We start from the raw sequence: 24,157 nt of genomic DNA on the forward strand, positions 1-24,157 counted from the left end.
TCTTCCCTCTGAGTTGCTGTAACAACTTCAGTCGAGAGCTTCCTCTTGCCCACTCACCAGATTGATTTGAGGGAATCAACCCCCGAATCCCCTGGTGTTCTAAGCCTCTAGAGTCAGAACAGAGTCCAGGCACTGCTGCTGTCAAGGAGTCTCTAGACACGGTCTCTTGAGTGCAAACCTTCCGTCTAGCATGCCCCTTCTGAGAGCAGTGACCACATGCCCTACTGCCCAGTCCCTGGAACCATTGCTAAGTCCTCAAACTTTCCTCCTGCACTGCCCAGCTTAAAAACTCTCCCAGAACTCCAGCCAGGTGGTGGTGTGAATCCACAGTCTACTACTTCATGGGCTGTGGGGTGGTAGGCATAATGCGTGAAATTCAGATACTTTGCACAGGATTCTAAAACCATTGCTCTTTATTTAATTGCATGACATACATGGATTAGTTTTTAAAAAACAAAACCCTATGTATATTTCCCTGCCTGTTTCCTCAACACTCCAAAGTATAATTTGGGATGGGGTGAAGATTCTCTGGGAGCTGTCCAGGCTTGTGTTCTGAAATGTGGAGTCTTCTTCCCCCAGCTCCTCTTCTCTGGCCTTGGCCAGTCTGTCCTCTTCCTCTTGCCCCTTTCTTTGCGTTTTCTTTTCCCCTGTGAGTCCTTTTTTTTTTTTTTTAAACCCCTCCTTTGTTACTTCTTTCTGTGTCACGCTGCTGGTAACTTTCCACCTTCTCCATTTCCATTACCCCTGCAAACAAATTGGGAGAAATCTCTTCTGGCTTAAATGTCCTCTGGCTTCAGGCATTTCCACCTGGATAGGTGACCATTACATTCTAATAAGTTGTCATTGTCCCTGAGCTGCCAGCTATGTAACACAGCCCTGCCAGCCCATAGTAGATTCCATATTTACTTAAAGGCATTGAGTGATGCTGTAATTTTGTAGCACCAACTTCATAATATCAGTCAGACTTCCTAGTTGTACAGAGAGACTTCCCAAATTGCCCCAGTCGTTTCCTCTGAAATGTTGCCTTCAAAACGTTTCTCTTTAGCTTATTGTGGCCAAGCTTTTCTCTCCCTTTGATCCTTCAACTACTGTATCTTTTTTCCTTTCCCCTTAGCTATACTTACATGATCCAAACTTTTTTAAAATCCCAACCTATTCCTTTACTGCGCTCTTGTCTTGCTGTCTGTACAAGAAAGCGACACAGCATCTGTTCATTTTCTTTGCGACACTGATGTCTGCTTTATAGGCTGCTGTGTACAAATAAAGTTAACAGAGCCTTTATGAAGCTTCCTTTACCATGAATACTTTTCCTCAAGCACAGTAGGCACATAAATGATTGAAAGATAGAGCAATCATCTGTTTTATCACATTGTGCCTAGATACTGTGCGATAAGTGCCTTAGAAATGCATAATAAGTAAAATTATTACAGATGAATTGCTTATCTCTGAAGCAAGATAACAAGAAAATAGCTGCGTTTTAGTCAATCTCTTCTCACGTACTCTTCATATGTACTAACAAACATTTTATTAAAAAAGGTGAACTACACTTTTATCCACTTTTTTTTTAAATCCTAGATTTTAAGACCGGAAGGGGCCTTTGGATCATATGGTTCAGCGACGTGAGTCGCATGCATAGTTGCACAACACCTCTGTGGGCTGCACAGAAACAAAATAGCATCCTCTTGCAGCGTGACCTCACACGTACAGTGCATGTGAGGTTCAGCTGTGTGGTGAATGCCATTTTGTAGAGCAGGTCTGCTGCACTGGTGCATGCGTTCAGGAGTTGTGCAGTTGAACTAGTTAGTCTAGCCTCCTGTATAACAAGGCTGTAGAGTTTCACCATTTTCTCTATATTGAGCCCAATAACTTGTTAGACTAAAGCAGATCTTCTTGCTGAAAGGCATCTGGTCTTAATTAGAAGACTTTAGGAGATGAAGAATTCACCCTCCCTTGGTAGGTTGTTCCAGTAGTTAAACACGGTCTTAAACTTGTGCCTTATATCTAATTTGAATTTGTCTGGCTTTAACTTCCAGCCATTGTTCTTGTTTGCTTTTCTCCATTAGAGTAAAGAGTTCGGTACCTGGTGTTTTCTCCCAGAGAAGGTCTAGATAACATAATCAAGTCACCTTTCAATTTCTTTTTGATAACATAAATAGATTGAGCTCTCTAAGCCTCATATTAAGGCATTTTCTCCAGCCTTCAGACTATCTTTGTGGCTCTGCTCTGTACCCTCTCTAATTTTTCAACATCTTCTTAAAAAAATGGACACCAGAACTATGTGCAGTGTTCTAGAATCTTTAACAATATACAGTCAATCACTTCCCTACTCATTACTCCTGTTTATGCATCCAACGATCACTTTTGCCACAGTATAACATTAAAAGCTGATGTTAAGTTGCTTGTCCTTTATCACCCCTAAATTCTTTTCAATCTCTTCGCTTTCCAAGATACAGTCCCCTATTCTGTAGGTATGGCTTGCATTCTTTGTTTCTAGATGTGCAACTTTCCATTTGGCTGTATTAAAATACTTCTTAAGTAGTGACCTTGTTTTAGCAGGCCTTGTTGATGTTTCCTGTTAACATTCTGTAGCTTGTTTCAATGAGATGCATTCACTTTTTTCAGAAATAAGAAAAGTGGATGTTTTCTTCTGTTTGTAATCCATTTATGGTATGAAGTCATTCTGTCATGTCTGACATTCAGAGTTGCTCATTTTTCAAGCTTGCGCTGTTCAGTTTCCTTTGTGTGCTGCTGATCCTATTAACAGGTTTCAGATCAGTCTGTTGAAGTAGCTGCATTTTGTATTCCAGTATTTGGCCATTGTTTTGTCATATCCCGGTTATGTACGGACACATCACTTTAAACTTGAGTTTGTATTCTTTCAGTAGAAATATTAGTTTCTCTAACATAAATCTAGGACATAAAGACATTTTAAAATGCTCATTTGTGATTAACTAGATTGTGCTAAAGTTTTCAACATATGAAAAGCATTGTGAGCAGATAAGTTCTCTTAAAGATATTGCAGAGACAAGGTGGATGAGATAATATATTCTATTGGACCAACTTTTGTTGGTGAGACACAAGCTTTTGAGCTACACAGAGCTCTTCTTCAGGTCTGTGTAGCTCAAAAACTTGTCTCTCAGTAAGAAGTTGGTCCAGTAGAATATATTACCTCAACCACCTTGTTTAATATCATGGGACTAACACTGCTACAACATTTAGCTTAAAGATAGTACCTCTGGTAGCAATAATGAAGCTTGTGCTCAAAACCTACTACTTTGGGAATCCATACCCAAAGCCTTCGTAATGCCTTAACCAAAAAAACAATAGAATAGTCATGGAGAATAAATGCTTATTTCTAGAGCTAGTGAACTACAGCCCCAAATAAAACACAAACAGAAGTTTTGCCTTTAAGAAGCTGCAGATCTATATATTACACAAAAAACAAACCCTACATTAACATTATTAAGGTTGCAAAGTCAAGCACTCAAAAGTTAGGAAATGTCAGAATTGAGATTGCATACATAATCTTAATTTGGCCCATATGTATTATGATCCAGTCTGATTATCACATACTGTTTTTTATTTCTTAAATTTTGAGTGCTTGACTTTACACCCTTAATGTTCTTTTAACATAGTTTGTGTGTAATTTCCGATCTTATTAAAAAAGAAAATTGGGAAAGACTGATTCAGTCATGTGGCATCATATTGACCCTCTACATGGTTCACCAGCAGGGTAGGAACCTTTAGATCCATGACAGACTTCTGCCACTTGAACTAACAGAGTAATGGATAGCAGAAATAGATGATCTTATCCTCTATGTGAACCAGCACTAAAGGAGAAGACACTGCTAGTGAGTGGTGGATATTTGCTGCCAGCAGAGGAATGGTGACTCAGGAATCGTGGACTTGATTCTAGGCTTCGGGGAGTTCTCTAGTGGGCATAGACTATTCTGCCATTTTACCCTAAGTTTGACCTGTTCTGACCCATTCCCTCCAACCTGTCCCTGTTTCTATCTCACCACTGGCTCCTCATCCCATTCTCTTCTCACCTAGGCAGTCCCAGTTTTCTTGCCTGGTAAATCCTAATATTACGTCTCCTTACACTCCATCCCAGTCTCCCCACCCCTCTAGTTCCTTGTCCCCAGTTACCTTGGCTAGCTAACTCAGTTCACTCCCTGGTTTCCGGTTGCCTGCCTCTCCTGCCCACCCCTGGGCTTCTCATTCGATTTGTGACTTCACCTCCTCTTGTTCCAATTTTTTCCCAGCCAGTCACTGTGCTCATCCTGGCTCCTTGTCCAATCTCCAATCCCTCCCCCAACTGGTTCCAAGTCTGTCTTTTTGCCCTGCTAGTTTTTTCTTTTGTCCCAGCCTCTTCACCAGGTTTGTTGTGCCATCTACTCACCCACAATATCCTGGGTTTGGCTCTTTGTTCCCTATGTGTTTGTCAGGTGGGTTCCTCTCCCACAATACCCGTTTGCCAGCAGAGGGGTCACTGAGAATACAGGGAAGACAGGCCGCCAGTTTCAGTGCCTGGCCATTTGCTCTGTAGGGATTGTGCACACAGTGTGGTTAGCATTAGGAGCTGTGAGGGAATGGAGCATGCTCAGTGAGGCTGGAATCTTCTGAGATTAGATGTAAACCTCTAGCAAGTCTCCACGGAGCATGTGTTGTCTGCCGTTTTTTCAAAGTCTGATACATTGGCCTCATTTGGGTGGATTTTCACCAGGATGACAAAAGGCACATCCCTGACACAAAGGCTATTCCCTGCCAAAATTCAAATCTTTGCTCTATCATGGCCATGCTTTAAAGCTTTCCAAAGAGAAGGTCTCCAGAATTTTGACACTGGAAAATCTGGTAATTTTCTCTAGTCTTGTCCTTAACTGCTGAACTGTTTTGGCTGAAATTTTCCAGAATAGATGCAGCCTGAAGCAGACACCCACATAGAAAATTTTATTCCAAATGGTTAACATCTGTTAGTTTTAAAAGCACATGAAAACAGGGCCTTACAACTGGAAGTATCAGGTAGCCTCAAAACTAAACTATGCTACTGCCCGACCTATAATAGAGAGATGAGAATTCTCTGTGGAGAAGGATCTGCCTCCATGTGTCCTCTTAAGATTGTTCTGTTGCATGGTCACTTCCAACCATCTCATCACTGCTCTGACCTAACCCAGGGATGCAAGAGGGTCCTTCAGGATCACTCCTCTTTAAGACATTACTACTTCTATTTCAAGTCTTAAAGTGCACTCTGGATAACAGGAATTTATGGAGTGTCTGTGGCTGACTCTAAAACTAAGTGATTAAACTTAACTTGGAGCATCACAAACGGCTACGCTTGTGGCAGTGTTGTAGGGTTGATAAAAATGCAGGGGGGGAAGTCAAGTTACCACATACTCTTCCTTTTGAGGGGGAAGGGTGCTTTTCTAAGAAACTCTAGGGATTAAGTGTCAGACCAACGTGGGCCATAATCATGTTTAGCCTAAATCATGCATTTTTCCGTGAATTTTTTCCTAGGTGCAAGTGCAAGACACTTGGTGTTAAATTTGTAATACATATGAAGTATCACTACACCCACACTAATACTGATCTGACTGTACGTATACAGGTGCTAAATTTAAATCACTGTTTTGGATCACTTTTAGTTTAGGTTAAACACAATGGTAGATAAAAGGAAATGCAAAATTCTAGTACTTAACAGTGGATATAATTGTCTAACAAAATAGCTTTTGATTATTTCTCTATAACCATAGGATATTTAGGTACATTTCATAATAACTGGAAATGTTGGTTTTTGGTACGTTGAATGCAGTTTTCCCTGATGGTTTAAGGCATTCAGTTCCTGATGTTGGTAGGTTTTGAGGGTTTTAGTCTGAGTGAACATATTTAAGTGCAAAAAATAATCCATTCCACAGAGATTCCTAAGCAAAAGGCATATAAACCTGTTCCTTGTTTCATTTCTGTGTTACTCAGAGTACTCAAGTTTTAAAGAGAACTGAAAACAAATATAAAATTTAGCCTCTGTCCAACAGTGTGAACTTAAATCCAAGAAATGATTAAAAAAGCAAACCAACAAGATTCATACCACTAAATGAATTGCCACTCTTCTTACCTCTGCTTCCCTTCTTGTGTTTGACCCCCCCATTTGTCAATTTAAATTTAGATTATAAAGTCTTCAGGGAAGGAATCATGACCTGTTTTGTAACGTATCTAAGGTGTTTTTGAAAAATTAGGTTTGAGTACAATTTATTTATTTATTTTATTTTTTTAAAGAAAACTAAACTAGTGGTCAGAACTCATTCTCTTATTCTTTAGGTCAGTCTGGACAGTGGGTAACATTGCTTCCTCCTGGCTCACTTCTAGGCAAATTCAAATAATTCTGTTGCATCTACCCTGTCCCATCCATTTAAAACTCAGTTGAGAACAATTGTAAAGGAAGTCCATGATTGTGCTAGCTCTCCTCCACAGTCTAAACCTGTAACACCGTTTTTCTAGAATAAAGCCTTTCTGTGACCTCTGTTTAACAACTTTTCCAAGTACTGACTTAAGTAAAGAAATTGTTTCCATCTTTTTCAAATTACAGGAAACTTTTTTACTCTTATCAATAGTGGTGCATGATGTTTATGATGTGTTTTTTGAAAGTCTAGGATGAGTCACCCTGAAGTCACTGAAAGGCCACTACTCACCACATTTACCCTTCTGAATAAACTTCATTTACATTTTTTAATGCAAAGTGTCTCTTCACCACACAGCAAGAGTTTAAAAAGCCTTCCGAGGTGACTGTGAAAGTCAGGGTGAGGCAGATTACTGCTATGTAGACAGTTCTAAATCAGTAAAAACATTTTAGAAGGTAAAAGAGCCTTTCCTTTTGGCTGCTATTGATTCAATCATTTCTCATCTAGTGATCTGAGGAACTGTAGTGTTCTGATCATCTCAGAGGTAGCTATGTAAATCATTTTTATCTTAAACTTTGTTTTCATATTTCAGATCTAGCTTTCTTAAACTCTTCAAGGGGGCCTTTGTATATTCCTACGTGTGTAATGCACATGCCACACCCTGGTGTCCCTGACATTCCAGAGCCTTCTGAAAAGCAATATGTTGGGACTGCTCAGGTGTCCTGTTATGGCACCAAACACCTGGACCTTAGATTTAAAAGGTCTGTGTGGCCTCGTCTCTCTCATTTGCTTCATTTCCATGGCTAGCTTTCCATGGGTTAAGGGATATTTCCACATTTAGAGTAACTTTCAGGATTCACTTTTTCCAAAACTTTAATACAAGGTAACAAAAAAAAAAAGTGTTTGGCAGTTCACACTGCTGAACACAGTTTTTGTTTGTACCAGGTCTGTTCTTTTTGGCCATATGGCCAATAATGGCTACAGAGATGGAAATATGGGTCCATGTAAGTGGCCTGCATCATGGTCCTCCATCCTTCTGTTCCTGGCTCTGCATTCCTGTTCTGCCTGGAGGAAGCCCATTTTCTGGATGGTTGCTTAGGTCAGTCTCTCCACACCTTGAACCCTCACTAATAGGTAGTAGGGGGCTATGTGCCTTCCTCACCGTAAAGGCCTTATAAACATGGTCTTGGGATCCCACATAAGATTGGTCACTTGCCTTTGGGGAAAGGTCAGGGAAAGCCAGGCAAATCCGTGATGAAGTGTGTGACATTTCAGCTATGAAACCCAATCTAAGTCTTGGGTGAGCTCAGAGGCTTCATCACTAGCGCTGAGAAGTAAGCCTTTCAGTGCCAGAACTTTCTGTGCTGATGCAAAATCCAGCTCTTAAGGAGCCCATCTGTGTGGGTCTCAATATACAAAGAAACCTGTTTTAGGTTAAACTGTGTTCATTTCAAATGGGGGGGTTGGAGGAGAGCTGGGAAAAGAATTCCAAAAATGAGGACCAAGAGAACATTGTGCCAGCAGCCTCCTTTTAAATCCATGGGACTCCAGTTCTCGTGCCTCCCCTATCTATAGGGTGGCAGTGGTGCAGATACTCTCTCAGGTAGGAGTGTAAGTTGAACTGCTGGCTATTTACAGTCTCCTAAGCACTGACTCGGTTATCTGCTCCAAGTGAATCTGGCCAACGTGCATCAGATGTCCTCTGGACTCAGAGACTCATCCACCCAGGGATTTCCAAGGTTGGTTCAGCTCCCCCAGTGGAGGAAAAGAATACCTAGCTTAGACACCCCCAATGGGATTCTGTTTATCAGAAGGAATTGTGGTGGCTGAGGCTTCCTGGTTCTCTTGTAACATTGGCTTCTGACATTCAGTGCCACAAGAGAATGCTTGTTGCAACACCAAGGGGCATTGCTTTTCTAGAATTCTCCCAAGTCAGCAGCACCAGGAAGTGTGGGGGTTGCATCCTGGAAGTGTGAACATGCAGAGGCAACACTCCTGGGGGGGTTCATTCATTGGTGTTCAGCTATCCTTGTGATACATGGATTTAATTTGATATTTGAGCATACGTTCTGAGATTCTTAAACAAAAAACACCCCACCAAAATCCTAAAAACGTTTAGACTCAATATTTTCTTAAACCCTTTCATTGTCCTGATAACATACACATTGCTTGCCAAAATTGTTTGCTGTAGATTGCCTCATCTCTTGTAGATTTTAGTCTTCAGTCGTCTTATAAATGTATAGTGTTTAAAATAACACTCATTACTTGCCTAGAGACCAGATACTCTGCTTTGTGTCATGACCTCTACTAACACCACAGATTTTCTGTAATAGTGCTCCCAAAGAAAAACCCACATCCTACGTATAACCTTAGATTTTTGAGACCTATATGAAAAGAGAGATTACTAATTGCTTCTGTTATTTCCTTTAATGGTGTGATCTCTACCTTACAAAGACTAAGATTCCATTTAGAATTCACAAGTTCAATTCTGAAACAGCCCTGTAGTGAAGAAAAGATAATGTCTGTCAGATTTAACCGGCAACTCTTTAAAAACAAAACAAAAAAAACTTTGATTAAAAAAGACACTTAGCATTTAATACTGTGGCTTTATTTCAGCACAGAACCATGGGAAACTGAACTGAGAGTTCTGAGCTATTGGTATATTTAGCCCCAGGCAAGATGGTGGATGCAGCACACTTCCTTTCAGTTGCTTCATAGGTGGTGATGACTTCTGAAGGAAGCTTCATCAGAAGTTCTGTTTTCACAATCTTTGTGGCCAAGGTACAGGAATTTCAGGGTGGGGACTTTAAAAAGGAGGGCAACAAAGAGCCCAGAGCACTACTTCTGCTAGAAGGTATGAAGTTGGCTCTGTGGTAGTTTCAGGTATATTTAAAAGTTAAGGGTTGGTGTTTTTTTTTTTTTTTTTTTAATGGAATTAAATTGGAAAATAAGTAGTATGACTGTTAAGTACAGTACTCTTGTGTTTTGCCATCAAGCTCTACTTTGGGGCACAGTTTTTAAACTATTTTTCAGTATGCTGCTGTCTGTACTGACAAACTGAAGATGCATTTTAGTATGTTGGGGAAACTTAAAGCTTCTGGTAGCTGGGTAGCAGACAGTTTGAGAAAGTAGGATAAGTGCACTAGCTTGGATATTTCTGCTCAGCTAAGCAGTGAGATAGCTAACGAAAAGTTGAGAGCAAAGATTGGGATTCTTAAAGGAGCCTAAGGAAGTAAGATGCCCAGCTCCCATTGAAATTCAATTAATTTCCTTATTTTCCTTTTGGAAAATGGCATTTACTAGGTTTCAGAGTTAACACCATTGATGATGATGGTGGCAATTAACAGCTTTTAGCTCTCAGAGACATTAGTTTACCCCTTTTCACATTTGAGTTATTCTTTGCAGCCATAAGGGCTATTAAAATGTAACTTTAAAAATCATTTAAATTCTTGATCAAAATATTACAACAGAAGCCCACAGCCAGAGAGTCACTGAATATATAGGGAGCTTGCTGGTGGTTAGGGTACCAGCTCTTCCCCCCCCCCCCCCATTTTTAAAAAAACTATATTCATAGAAGACCTATATCTACTGTCTAGGCTTTTGGGCATACTTCATTGTTAAATGCAAAGTGATGCACATTAGAAAACATAATTCTAACTACACATACAGAATGATGGGTCTACATAAGCTGTCACTACTCAGGAAAGAGATCTTGGAGTCATTGGGGATAGTTTTCTGAGTACATGTGCTCAGTGTGCAGCAGTAGTCAAAGTTAACAACATTAGGAAAGAGCTATAAGACAGAAAACATCATAATGCCACTATAAATACATGGTACGCCACAGCTTGAATATTATGTGCAGTTCTGGTTCCCCATCTCAAAGTATTAAAATTGGAAAAAGTAGAGAAGGGCAACAAAAATGATCAGGGCTATAGAAGAGCTTCCATATGAGGAGGGATTAAAAAGACGGACTGTTCAGTTGGGAAAAGACGTCTGAGAGGGGATATGGTAACGGTCTATAAAATTGTGAATGGTCTGAAGGTGAATAAGGAAGTGTTGTTTTCCCCCTCACATAACACACACATTAGGGGTCACCCAATGAAATTAATAGGCAGCAGGTTTAACACACAAAGTACTTCACATAACACAGTCAACCTGTGGAACACATTGCCAACGGGTGTTGTGAAGGCCAAAAGCATAACTAGATTCAAAAGAGAATCGGGTAAGTTCATGGAGGATAGATCATCAATGGCTGTTAGCTAAGATGGTCAGGGATGCAACCCTGTGCTCTTTGTCCCTGAACTTCTGACTGCTAGAAGCTGGGACTGGGCAACAGGATGAATCACTTGATTGCCCTATTCTGTTCATTCCCTTTGAAGCATCTGGCATTGGCCACTGTCAGAGAGGATACTGGGCTAGATGGGCCTTTGGTCTGACCCTCTATGACTGTTCTTAGGCTCTTACCATTTAAGAGAGCATAAATTAACTGTTTTGGCTGTAGAAGACTTGCCAAATGAAACATACTAACAAGTTTCAGAGTAACAGCCCTGTTAGTCTGTATTCGCAAAAAGAAAAGGAGTACTTGTGGCACCTTAGAGACTAACCAATTTATTTGAGCATAAGCTTTCGCTCAAATAAATTGGTTAGTCTCTAAGGTGCCACAAGTACTCCTATACTAACAAGTGTAACTTCAGCAAAAGAACATTTATTGTGTTCTGTTTTTTTCATATCCCAAACCAACAAAAGTGTTCCTTATTTCTTTGGTCTTGCTAGGTCCTCCTCTGAAATCAGAAGGTCAGACACTATTCGTATCACAACTTCAGTTGGGAGGCACCAGTTTAAACTGTCATTTGAAAATCTTACTTGGGAACTGTTTGATGTTTTCAAATGTGTTCAGTCTTTAATCATTAGAATACTCAAGAACTTGTATACGTATTCTAAACTAAAGGATGAGAACAAAGTGTTACTGGGCTCTTGTCCTTCTCACTGTGAGCCAATAGCCTTCTGCTCTTCTTGTTTCTTTCAGTGTTCTAGTTCTCTTCAAACTTCAGTAGTTGAACTGCCATAAACCACAGCAGGTTCCCAGGCTCAGAGGGTTTGGTTGGGGGAAAGGGAACAGGCTGCATCCAGTAGAGACAAGAGTCTGACCCATTCCTTTCTCCCAGAGGCTAGAAACCTTCCCTTGTCCTAGCACAATATACCCTATTGGCTTTTAGGCACTATACTAATCAGCTCTCTTAAGAGTTAAAAAAAACAGTTGATCATACCACAGGAGTGGTATGAAGATTGGCAGCAGCAGATAAGGAAGAACTTGGCTCACCAGAGAAGCAAAAGTGGTAGTAGGTAGTACAAACTGTTAGGTGAGGTCCTCCTCACCCCCACCCCCAATAGTGAGAGCCAGAGGGTGCAGCAGCCATTTTTTCCCGGCAGTCCTCTTAATCCTATAAATTGCTGTGGTAGTAACCTAGTTCTTGAGTCCTGAAGTAGATGGGTGCACCATCCTGAAGCTGTGGTGGCTGCCAGGACCCCATCTTCAGGTACTTACCTCTTATGGGGTAGATTATGCCTGGTGGGGTGCCTGGACTAGTTGGTATGGGGTCAGTAAGGCTGCAGGGCTGGCTTGCTTTTCTTCGTCCCTGCTTGTAGTAGATAGGGGTTTGCATTTGCTACTTTCTCTGAAGCAACCTCCTTCATCAGGAGCATGCAGCCTCATGACAGCAGTCTTTCTTCAGCCTGAAGATAACATCACATTATCTAATGCCCCCCATCCCCTCCACAAAAAACCCCAAAACCTGTTCAGCCTAGTGCTTAATCCAGATCTGTCTCTAGTTACTAATTTGAGAAGGATAAACAGGTAAATGCACTAAGGCATCAAATCATTGTAATAGATTTAAGTTGTGCATTGTGGGGGAGAATAGCTTACATAACAAATTTAATGAAGTGTTACTGTCAGGAGTCCGTAACTTGGTTTCAATTCCATTCAGTACTTGTTAAAACTCCACTTTTCTTTTCAGTTCCTGTCCCATTTCCCTATCCTTTTCAACCTCCTCAGTTCCCTATCTGTCTATTTCAGTTCAGCATTAATTCAGGTCCCTATTACAGCTACCGCTTCTCAAACCATACATTTTCAGCATAGTTCATGACTAGGAACTAAATGGAAAGATCAGTATTAAGATTGGAATTAATCCCCCAAAATAAGGTTTCTTTATAAAGCCAAAGCTGGTAAACAATTTTATTTTTCTCTAGAGCATTGCAGTAAAGAACCAAAGGTAAAGCCTTTGTACAACTTCCATCTATAGGTCAACGAATGTTTAGAGATTCAGGGTGTTTGACCACCTTTGGGGCATGGGGGTAGTATCTTCACCAATCTCATTTCCTCAGTGGTAGCTAGATCACGGTCACAGCTTAGATATTCATCTAGAATTATGATGTGTAAGCAGAAGCCTAAGCTGCCTGGACACAATGTCTGGTGGGTTTTAACTTTGCTATGGTTAGTGTTTTCTCAAGATACAAATCTGTATGGTATAATTTCATAAGAGATGGGGGGAGGGGGGAATGTCAAATGTGAAGACACTATGGTGGAGTGGTCACAAAACTATAGTTAAGGTTGTGCTTTATAATCTAATGTTGGGTTAAAGCCCCAACTGAAACGGCACAGTTGTGGAAACAATTGAACCATTTATGGATGATCTTCCTTGGAAACTTGCTGATGCTAAAGGACAAGTTCGTGAAAAAATTAGGCCTTACTTCGGTTTCTGCAATGGCAGTAGGAACTTCCTAAACTAAAAGTTTTCCCCACATCAGGATAGCAGGCGAGCGTATATATCAAGGTATTGTGTCATCAGAACAGAAGATAATCCAGATAATTTTGACTTTTCTGAGGAAATGGAAAGGAAGGGAAAAATCTTTGGTAGATATAGGCTGTTGTAAACTTTTAAGCAGTTTGACGTAGTCATGGACTATCTGTACTGGCTTGTCCTTGTTGAGGTCCAGAATGTATACAGAATTTAACATGGTACTGTAAAGTTGTAAGGACAGTTGCACAATCCTGGTGAGTTGTGGGCATCTGTGTAAATGATTCATTTTCTCTCATGAAATCTAAGATTTAAATAGGACACATTTTATTTATTTATAGGTTTAACAAATCAATGTGTGCTCAAATCATATCTTAAAATGCAAAAGCTCCATCTCATCCTAATCGCAGATATACTAAGAACCTTTGTCTTCTGTTCAGCTTTTCCTTTAGTTTTGCACTAGCTGTGCTGCCTTAAAATAGGAAGCCTGTTAACTGCAAGTCTGAAAAAGAACCTTAAATCAGGTCCCTCACAAATATTAGTTGCATTCCCCACCCCCTCCTGCTTATCAGACGCTACCATATGGGAATTGCTAGAAAATAATTGAGATCAACATAAGTGAAAGAAAAAATTCTTAAAATATATCTGAATGGGGAAAAGCAATTTATCCATTTTATGAAGTTAAAAACTTAAATTTATTTTCTGCGTAAAATGCATTAGTGAGCTCTCATCAGTTTTGAGAAAATAATTTGAGTAAGAGGCTTTTATAATCACACCAAACTATAAATCAGATATTTACTTAAGTTTGTTTATGAAGTATAAAATTGTGTTTATGCCACTGATTCATTGGTTAGACTAGATTATTACTGTCTTTTTAAGGCAAGATAATTTTGGTAAGAATTTTAGTTTAGACTGATCATGACTGTAACTTCTTACGTAACGCCTAAAATGTTTTCCAATGAGTTGGTAGTACTTTGTATAACTTTAAATAGTTACGTTGGTGATGTAAACTGTCAGCCCTAATATTGGTAAATTTTGGTAAATTTTATTTTCAAAATGTTTAAATACATCGCTGTATTTTTTTCCAGTGATGTTAGCCTAGTGGTACCTTACGTGACTAAGAACTCCAATGAAAATAACTCTCTCACTAGTTAGAGATAACATCAGCAGTCATGAAGGCCCTAGTACCTTGTCCTAACACCAGCTTTGTTTTTCCTTCCCTATGTCCTTGCAATTTATAAACTACTGAAGCTAGACTTAATCTGTTACTTAGTACAGCCACTAAGAGCAACAACATCAAACTTCTAGTGCTTTGTGTTGCAAGGGGAAGTTGCATCATTTTTCTCTGAGAAGTGACACTTGAAAATGGCACACAGGGAACCCCACAAGGTCAGCTACTTCCACATCATATGTATTTGGTGTATGAATATTTTTCTAGTTGGCAGTTCTACAGACACCATGAAATCTGAAAGATAAACTGGCATCTTTCCTTCCCTTGCATCACCAATAATGAAGGTTCTGCAGGCAAAATTATACCCTCAGTGAGAGCTGTGTACAGGTGTAACTGACTGGAATTCAATAAATAATCCTGCCCACAAAGGAATGGAATCAGCTAATTCTGTCATAGCTGAGTTTGCTCTGCAATGTTCGCAGGAGTAAAAATCAACAAAAACTCACCTTAGTTACTGAAGTAAGCAGATTTGTTGAATAAGGTGCCATGTTCACACAGCCGTTTTTCGAAACAGAGCCCTCATTTAGTTTCCATATAATATTGTCATGGTTTAAATATACACTAGATTATCGTCATTTCTGTTGAGTACAGAAAAACAAATTTCTTCTATTACAAGGAATTACTCTAGAAATACACTGGGCTGATTCTAATGGATTCTATTCTTGATCTGTAGTGGGAGTGAGTGATGTTATTGGGCTGTTTCTTTCCCACCTTTCAACCTATTTATTTACTCCTTCCACTTTGATGCATCAGTCCTCCAACAAAGGAGGAAAGTAAAATTTTGAAACTTCTGCTTACTTATATTAGAAATAGCAGGAACACTTTAAAGCTGCCATAAAAGGGACAGCCAGTTTTATTTGTGGGTGTTGTTTTTTTTTTTGCCCTTTGGGTTGCTTCTAAAACTAGACTGGCCAAAGCATTAAACCTCAAACAGCCCTGCACTAATTCAGGAAAGACTAGAGGAGCTGCCTTCATCTCATTTTCTGGCTCCGTGGCTGCTCATTCTGTGGGTAGATACATACTGTATATGGATTAGTCATTAGTCTAGTAATATATTCTGTAGTAGATACTTTACAGGTGTTATATAATTAAGTACAGAAATTGCATCTATCAGTATTGTAGACAGAAAGTGATGGAAGCTAAAATTCAGTGTATCGTGAGATTCCTTAACTCGTGCCATAAAGAGGTTTGGAAGAAAGTACATGGATGTGAGCTCAGGACCCTGACCTTCATCTTACTAGCCTGGTATTTGTGTATATTGTGGTTTTTAATATTAAATTGTATTTCATATTTAAAAAATATTTAATATTTAATAGAGTCTTGGGGTGCAGGCTCCGAGGGCACTTACCTCAAGTGGCTCCCAGAAGTAGCAACATGTTCCTTCTCCAGCTCCTGTGTGGAGGCGCGGCCACGTGGCTCTGCATGCTGCCCCATCCACAGGCACCGTCCCTGCAGCTCCTATTGGCACATGGCCATGCCACGGCTTCTGGGAGCCACGTGGTGCAGCCCCCAATCCAGCGCCCTGGCCAGAGCAGGGCCGGACCGCGTGGTGCAGCTCACAGGCTGGCTTAAAACAGCTCCGGGCTGCGGGCCATACTTTGCTCACCCCTAATGTAAAGCCTAAAATTCTACCAAAAAACTTCACACTTAAAATGCTCATCTATGCTTAAAAAAAAAGAGAGAGATAAATCCAAGGCGCTGTTAACATTCTCATTGCGAGAACACAGATTCAAATATAAAATTAATAAGCAAGTGGCCACCACTATATTTGGAACCAACATCACATACTGATAGTTTCAGCTAGGCTATACTCCTCCATCCAGGTTTGAAGTCAGTGGGACTTATGCTCCAGAGTCACTTAGGTCCTTTTGAAAATCACACTTTTTGGTGCCTAAATATTGGGTTATGAGCCTAGAATTAGGCTTCTATTTTTGAAGAATTTGGCCTGTGTGTAAAAATAATCAACTAAATAGCTAGGAGCAATTTTGCTTTGAAGTGATTTTATGCCACTAAAAAGTTTTTAATAGCTCTAATGCTATATGCTGTAAACATTTTGTGTACATGCTTAACTTTAAACACATGACTACTAAGGTAAGTAAGATTCCTTCTTTAAATTTTCAGAATCAGGGAAGTAATTTTCAATGTTTGTTTTTTCCCTGTAGTAGGTTAGTAAAAATCAAATAAGATGCTACCAGTAGTGTGTTAATAAAAAGCATTCATAGTTTAGTTCATTATAAAGGTATAATCTAAAATTGCAATAGCAAATTTCAAATTATTTTGACAGTCTCAACCTAATTTAATTCAATAACTAAAAAAAAAATATTTAAATTGCTCCACCCTATTTCTATCCCATGAGGTTCTAGGTTTGGCTCAGTTGGAAAGCAGTGGGGAAGGAACTCCTCTGGAGAGAAACTACGAGCTCTAGTGCTGCGAGCTCTCAGGCCTCCGAAACATCAACACTCCTTTGTTTTTAGGAGCTGTAGCGGTCTATGGAGTAAATGTGACAATTGACAGGTTCCTCCCACCCCAGGATGCAGGCACTATCAAAAGGGAGTTGGAGTGTAGAGACCTACCAACCCTCTCCCATACATACTTGGTTTTTTGACTTCTCCACTTCAAACACCTCCATACCCCTATATACCATAGGGGTTGAGGGCATCCCTGTCCCCTTCATACTCCCTGAAGCCCTCCTACACTTCAACAATGAAATTCCATAGTCAAAAACTTCATTTAAAAGTGATTAAGGTGTGACAAGTGTGATATCCTCTAGACACATCCAAAAAAGCAGGGATATGCCAGGTTACATTTCCTTGTCATTTGAAGGCAGAAGGAAGTTCCTTATGATAATGCAGAACTTTCAATATCAGTGGAAAACTGTTGTATTGGCATTAAGGTACAGCTAACAAGTGTCCCAAACTTGATATTCTTTACTTTTTAAGAAGTTGCATTGAAGAGAGATCACACTTACATGAACCTTTTGTTCATGGACTTATTTTGGTTATATGCTGGCTTCCACACACTAAGCTTTAACTCTTCAAACTTCTCCACAGAGCTCTGCCTGTGTGCCGCAACCCTATACTGAGGGGACTAATTCAGTGTATGCTAATTAAGCCTTCAGACCCTTATTATTCTCTGCAGAGAATAGGTTATGGTGCGCTGTGTGTGTGTGTGGGGGGGGGGGAGTTGCTGATCACGAGAAACTCTGACAACTAACTCATTTCACAAAGGCCATTGTATCGTCTTCAGATGGTGACATTTTTCAGTTACTGCTACTCTAGGTGAGATTTAAATCCATGATCTAGAAGTGAAAAGCTCTGTCTTAAACCCCTGATTGTCAGTCTCCTGAAATAAGACTGTATTATAAGCATGAAGATTTTGAACAAGCTTTCTTTCTTTTTTTCTTTATAAAAAACAGAAAGAAGAAAGAAAAATTCAAGGGCAGCTTAATAACTCTGACTCTAACCAGTATATTAGAGAACTGAAAGATCAGATAGCAGAGCTGAATGATGAGGTAAGTGATGAAAAAAAGGCTGTCATCTTGCTCATTTATATCTTGTATCTTGTAACAGCATAGCAGTTCGTGCTGATTATGAGGACCTATTGCAGTTTAAAGATTTAACTTTTTCCACAGTAATATTTTTTTCACCTAACACTGTAAAAATTACATTCCAGTTTATTTAGTGAATATTGGTTAAAAATAAGGTATCAACATTTTGTCAGTCTTTTTATTAATGTTAAAATGACCCAAAAACGTTACCTGCGTTTTTCCTAATTCTCATGAGCTTTTAGGAAAGGTGTATAATAAGCAATAGTTAATCATGTGTTGAAAATGTTACACTGCATTAGAAGCTCTTGTTAGCATTACAATAACTTCAATTCTTTATCTGCATGCTTTTTAAGGTGAAATAAATTAAACTAAACTGTACTTTGTGGTATTTACCGTTGAGAGGAAAGGTCTTTAAGTGGAAGTATTACTGAGATTGCTAAAAAAAAAGGATGCTTGCTTAATGTCAGTTAACAGATTTCTTTGTTTTAAAAATTGCCACAACTTTGAACCGATGAAATTCCTGACAGACTTCCTTAATATAAAGATTTTAGTAATTTTCTGTTAACTATAAAGATTCTGGAGGATTTTAAACACAAAAGGCTTGTATAACTAGGACTCTTACTGGTATAGTTCATTTGTGTCATCTCATAACATTATGGAGATATGCCTGTGGCTCTTTTGCACCATGAGTGTTTAGATAGTCATCTTTGCTTTTTTTTTTTAAATACTGCTAATATACACTTTCCAAATAAACAAGTTTAATACAGTCAGCTGAAATCTTAAAGTTGTAGAGCAATGCAACCTGTTCTAGTGTTCTTTCTATTAAATAATCACACCACTTACTTACCATGATGCAGTTAGTGTTTTCGTAACGTGTACAAACTACTCTAGTAAACACAACCTTAAAAGGCTCAACCTTTTTAGGACCCATCCCTTGAGGATTATAATATAGTGGAGAATCTTGCACTGCTGTCTGTACTGTAGATAAAGGACTTCAGTCTCTAGGGCCATCAATCCAGCACCTTTAGCATGCACTAAACTCACTTAAAAATAAAGTTAAAATCAATACCCTGCATTAAAGAATGTTATGTTTAAATAGATACAGTCAACCTGCTTATACCCTCAACCTTCTTTAAGGAAAGGTGAATTACTTCCAGAATCCTTGGAACAGGTATATTTTGCAAAAATGTTAGGAGTATCTAAGGAACGGCTGACTAGTTAAACTTGTAACTAAGACTGAACAAGTTCTGGGAAAATGGGAATGGGTGAAAAGAAGTCAATGAATTTCAGCACAGCTGTTTTTGGAAGAACGACGTTTGAAGTTAACTTTTCTTTGTCCAATATCTTGCAAAAGCTGAATGGCTAAGCAAAATTTTTGACAAAGCTATTCCTGAGTGTAGCAAACTACATTAGATGAAACTTAATGCACACTAAGGAACTTTTAGTGCTCACCCACAGGTTCCATGTGAGCCAGTTATTGTGCAACATGCTAGTGCACACTTGCAGTCCTCTGGTGCAGACTAATACATCATGTACACAGGTTCTAAGTCTCTACTAGTGGGTGACTGGAAACGAATTTAGTTCATTTGTTCATTAGTATCAACTCTTAAAATACAATTTTTTGGATAAATCTAATTTTTTTCCTTGCATGTATGTTTTTGCAGAAAAAATCTTAATGCAAGAGTGTCTTGACAAAATGATGAAGCAAAAATGATGGTTCAGATCCTCAGTGTTTAATCTTTCCTCTTTAAGATTAATATATTTTAGCAGGTACCTGTAAAACTATAGACCAATCCTTTATAAAATTTTGTACTGAAAAGAAAGGCCCTCTTTCTATATGGCCCAACAATGGCTACAAACTTTCTCCTTTAGCTAACTGATCTTTGGGTCTACTTCTCTAAAAGTTTATAGAAACGTTAAGAATAAACCTGCAAATTCATCTTCCTGAAGATAGGGCATTGTTGTACGTGATATGCTGACCACAGCCATTCAGCTGGCTGATGTAAAACACATTCATTGGGATTAAGCAGACTTCACAGAAACTTTGTGAAGTTACTCCTTTTTAATGCATTATAGCTACATGACTTTAAATTAAGCGTACAAACTTAGAGCTGACTGGAAAACAGAAGTCCCTTCCCATGAAAAAGTTAATTTTTTTTCAAATGTTTTGTCCTGATGGAACACAATTTTTTTGCAAAACTGAAAATTTCTCTCAGAAAATTTTGGTTTTGCAAAAAGGGTGGTTTTTTTTTTCCATTGGAAAATCATTTTGGTAACATTTTCAGACAGCTCTATATGAATGTAAATGCTGTTTTATTTATCGTACAGAAAAACTGAGATTAAGGGCCAGATCCTCAGCTGGTGTAAAGTGATAGAATCACTGAAGTCAATGAATCTCTACCAATTTATATCAACTGAAGCTCTGGCTCAATTCAGTTAGACTCGACTCTGGGTGGAATATGGGCATGGACACAAGTATTTGTTACTATGTGTGTGTGGGGGGGAAAGCTAAGCTAATACAGGTATTTATCTGGTAAATCTAGGTTTGCATCAGAAAATCTAAGTAAACTTCATTTTAAGCAGAAATAATTATACTGGATTGCTGTGTTTCAGACCATCAGATTATGGAACAAATCTTATTTTAAACTAAATCTTGTGTATCTAAATACTATTTCTGGAAAAAGTTCTGAGAGATTTATCTTTGCCCCAGGATAGCCCATTTGTACTAAAAATTGAACATCTCAGGTGAGAATTAACTTTAGAGGCCTACACCTGCCCCCGTTGGACTGCTTATGTGATTATATAGGTGCTTAAGTACCTTACTGAATCTGGGTGTTGGGACCTACCAAGTTGTCATTTTACCACCATATTTTACTCAGTAGAATCCTTTTGTCAGGGGACTGACTTGTGTTACCACATTGGCACCAGCGTTTCAGCTACTTCTGCAGCCTAACTTCTCCCTCCTGTGTAAGCCCTGGAACTGAATCACAGTTCCAGTTTTAGTTCTGTGCCACAGGAAACACCTTCTCTCAGCAGCTCCGCTTTATGGAGGGATGGACATGGAAAAAGGGCCTGTGGGCATATGACTGATACTGGCTAACGGGGATCCACCCTAACCCTTTGAATATCCCAAGCTATTGAACTCTCGTACCCCATCCGCTTCGTCATTCGCCTTCAGCCACATGGCATTCAACACTGGTAATAGCTGGCCCACTGGGAGTTGCCTTCTAGGGTGTGCTAGTCCACCCATAGACTTGTGTTCCTAGATGAGATGTTTGGGAAGTTACATTAGTCACTAAACTGTTCCTTATAATTACTGTGGGGATTATACTTGGAGAGAGCCCACTGCCACAGTTCTAGTGACCAGCCAGCTGCCTCTTCCCCCAGCACTGCAGAGGATCCTGGGATTTGCCTTGGTCCTCCTTTGGGTCCCCTTCTAATAAAATAAGGCGTCCAATATAGCTTTTTTTAAAAAAAAAAAAAAACCAAAACCTCTAAGAGGAACTCTGCTTCCTCCCAGAGTGATTCAGGATAAATGCATCAGTATCCCTGGTGTCAAACATTCTGGATTCTGAAAGGCTGTGAGGTTTTGCTAGGATAAGAGGGGAAAACCCAGGGAGGTGCTTCCCCTGCTAAGGTATCCCAAGGGAAACCTGTTCAGCATGACATAGCTTGTGTCTCAGGTGCTTTGTTCCTTGGAGGAGGTAGTGTATAGGAAGATCCATTCCTAAGGTTTATGCTTCCCTTTATCTTCTCCTGAAGAAAAAGCAGTAAAAGTTCGGTGCTGTCCCAAAGAGGACAGCACCAAATACCATCCTTTTTTAAAAAGATTCTTCCCTCTTCCCCCCACCCCCGCTCCCCAATAGAGGGTACTATTTTCTCAGGCACCCTGTGGATAAAATATAGCATCACAGTATTTTGAGGAGGCGTTATGTCCTCTATTTCCATCTTCAAACCCTCTTTTTGTCCTGGCTTAAGGCCATTCATTAGCACATCTGCACAGCTACTACAGGTTTAAGAGCCTCACTGAGGCCAGGTCTATACTACCACTTACTTACATCAATAAGTGGTGTGAATAAGCTATCCCTCTGAATGATGTAAGTTACACTGACCTGAGTGTCAGTGTGGATAGCACTGTGTCAGGGGGAGAGCTTCTCCCACCGACATAGCTACTGCTTCTTGCGGAAATGGATTTATTTACACTGATGGGAGAGAACTCTTCATAGAGCATCTTCACCAGATGTGCCACAGCAGTGCAACTGCACCGCTGTAGTTCTTCTAGTGTAGATTAGCTCTTAGATAAAGCTTCTGTTGGGCCCAGCCATGATCAGAATTGGTATGGATGCCTCTCAGGGTTTGGGGAGCCCTCATGCTGTCATACTCTTGCCAAGAGAGATGGTTCAACAGAAGGCACAAAGAACATCAGTTGCCTGAATTGAGCCATTGGGAATGCCTTCAGATGCCTTTCTCCTCTCTTAACCTCATCTGCCTTCCTAATGGTGAGACAACAGGAATGCGAAGGCTTATGTAGACAGGCAGGTGGGACCTGATCCTCTTCTGTATAGGAGGCATCCTCCAGAATCCTCCTTTGGGCAGAGAAGAAACAACTCTGCATTACAGCAGTCTGTCGGGGCAAGCTCAACACACAAGCCCATTGACTCAACCCTTACAACCTTTCCTCAAGGAAATGGGAATTAAACAGTAGGGTTCTCCACCAAGTGTTTTCAGATGGGATGCTTGCTAAATTCTTATTTGCCTTCTGCAAAAACAAAAGCCTTGGATCTTGTCTGTTCCAGGCACTGGAAGAAATGGGTGTGGAGGACCGATGCCTTCTCATTCAATTATTCCGAATGTCAGGATTCTAACGTAAACTGAAGACAGGAATCACCCTTGTTGATCTGTCCTCTGCATATGACACTGTCTGGAGACAGGTCCGCCTCCTCAAGGTCTCCCGCGTCATTCACTGCCAGCGAACGATCTGCCTGTTGGCAGCAATGACTGGGAACTGCCGCTTTAAGGTACACCTTAAGAGTTCTTGGTCTACTGATCTGGCCATTAACTCGGGCATCCCTCAGAGCTCTGTCCTGGGCCCAGTAATTTTTAATCTATACACCGCAGATATACTAGCGATGGAGTCAGGAAATTCATGTATGCGGATGATATTGCCCTAGCTGTTTAGCATACAAGCCTCCATACAATTAGCTGCACCCTAACCTGAGATCTTCGCACAACGGCTGATTATTTCCAATGCTGGAAACTTAGGCTTAATCCAACACACACACACACACCCCGGTAACTACTTTCCATCTGAACAATAAAATGGCTAATACCAAACTTGATGTGCAGTTCTGCCGTGAGAGCATCCGCCACAAAGCTAATCCAAAGTATCTTGGTGTTACACTGGACCGGAGTTTGACCTTTCAACAACACCTCGAACTCCTGCGATAAGGTCAGGTCTCGTGTCGCGCTTATCAGAAAATTGGCTGGAACATCATGGGGCTCCAGTCCACAGACCTTACGAACTGCAACAATTGCCTTGGTATATTCTGCAGCTGAATATTGTGCACCAGTGTGATCTTATAGCAGTCACACTGAACTCCTTGACACTCAACTCAGTCATGCTATGCACATAGTGTCAGGGATGCTCAAATCTACTCCAGTTGACTGGTTCCCAGTCCTATTGCACATCCAGCCTCCACAGATTAGAAGAGCTGCTCAGACAACTCACTTTCTTAATCATGTCAATGCAAATACGATGATCCCACTGCACCATGACCTGCAGAATCCACCAAAAACGAGATTAAAATCCCGCAACTCTCTATGGAACTGTATCAAGATCCTTACACCTAACTTTGATGCTGAGGCTCAGTGGAGAGTCTCATGGAGCATTTCGACCACTCAAACAGCTAGTCGTTGATCCTGTTAAAGCAAAACCTGGTGGTTCCTCATGTTGGAAAGACTGGTGCCTATTGAATCGCATCAGGACATCTCATGGGAGAAGAGGGTTTGTCCACATTAAGTGGAAAATGAGGCAAACACCTCTGTCACTGTGGTCACCAAGCACAAACAATAGAGCATATCATATCTGAATGTTCCCTTTGTTCTTTCACCAGGGGCCTGAAGGACATTTACCAGCTCACTGCTGCGGCAATGTGCTGGCCATCAAACTTAGATATAAATTTGTAATTGTTGC

General features: G+C 40.1%; 1 protein-coding gene across 8 annotated transcripts in view; it reads left to right on the forward strand.

The window, feature by feature from the left end:
• Nucleotides 1-24,157, forward strand: part of EVI5 (ecotropic viral integration site 5) — a 139,687-nt gene that overhangs the window by 72,392 nt on the left and 43,138 nt on the right. For all 8 annotated transcript variants that reach the window (XM_077824789.1, XM_077824788.1, XM_077824787.1 and 5 more), the window contains one exon: nt 17,833-17,928. In XM_077824789.1, the coding sequence (XP_077680915.1) occupies nt 17,833-17,928 (96 nt within the window). The remainder of the gene's footprint in view (nt 1-17,832; nt 17,929-24,157) is intronic.

This window comes from Eretmochelys imbricata, chromosome 8, assembly GCF_965152235.1.
Source record: "Eretmochelys imbricata isolate rEreImb1 chromosome 8, rEreImb1.hap1, whole genome shotgun sequence".
NCBI classification, from domain to species: Eukaryota; Metazoa; Chordata; order Testudines; family Cheloniidae; genus Eretmochelys; species Eretmochelys imbricata.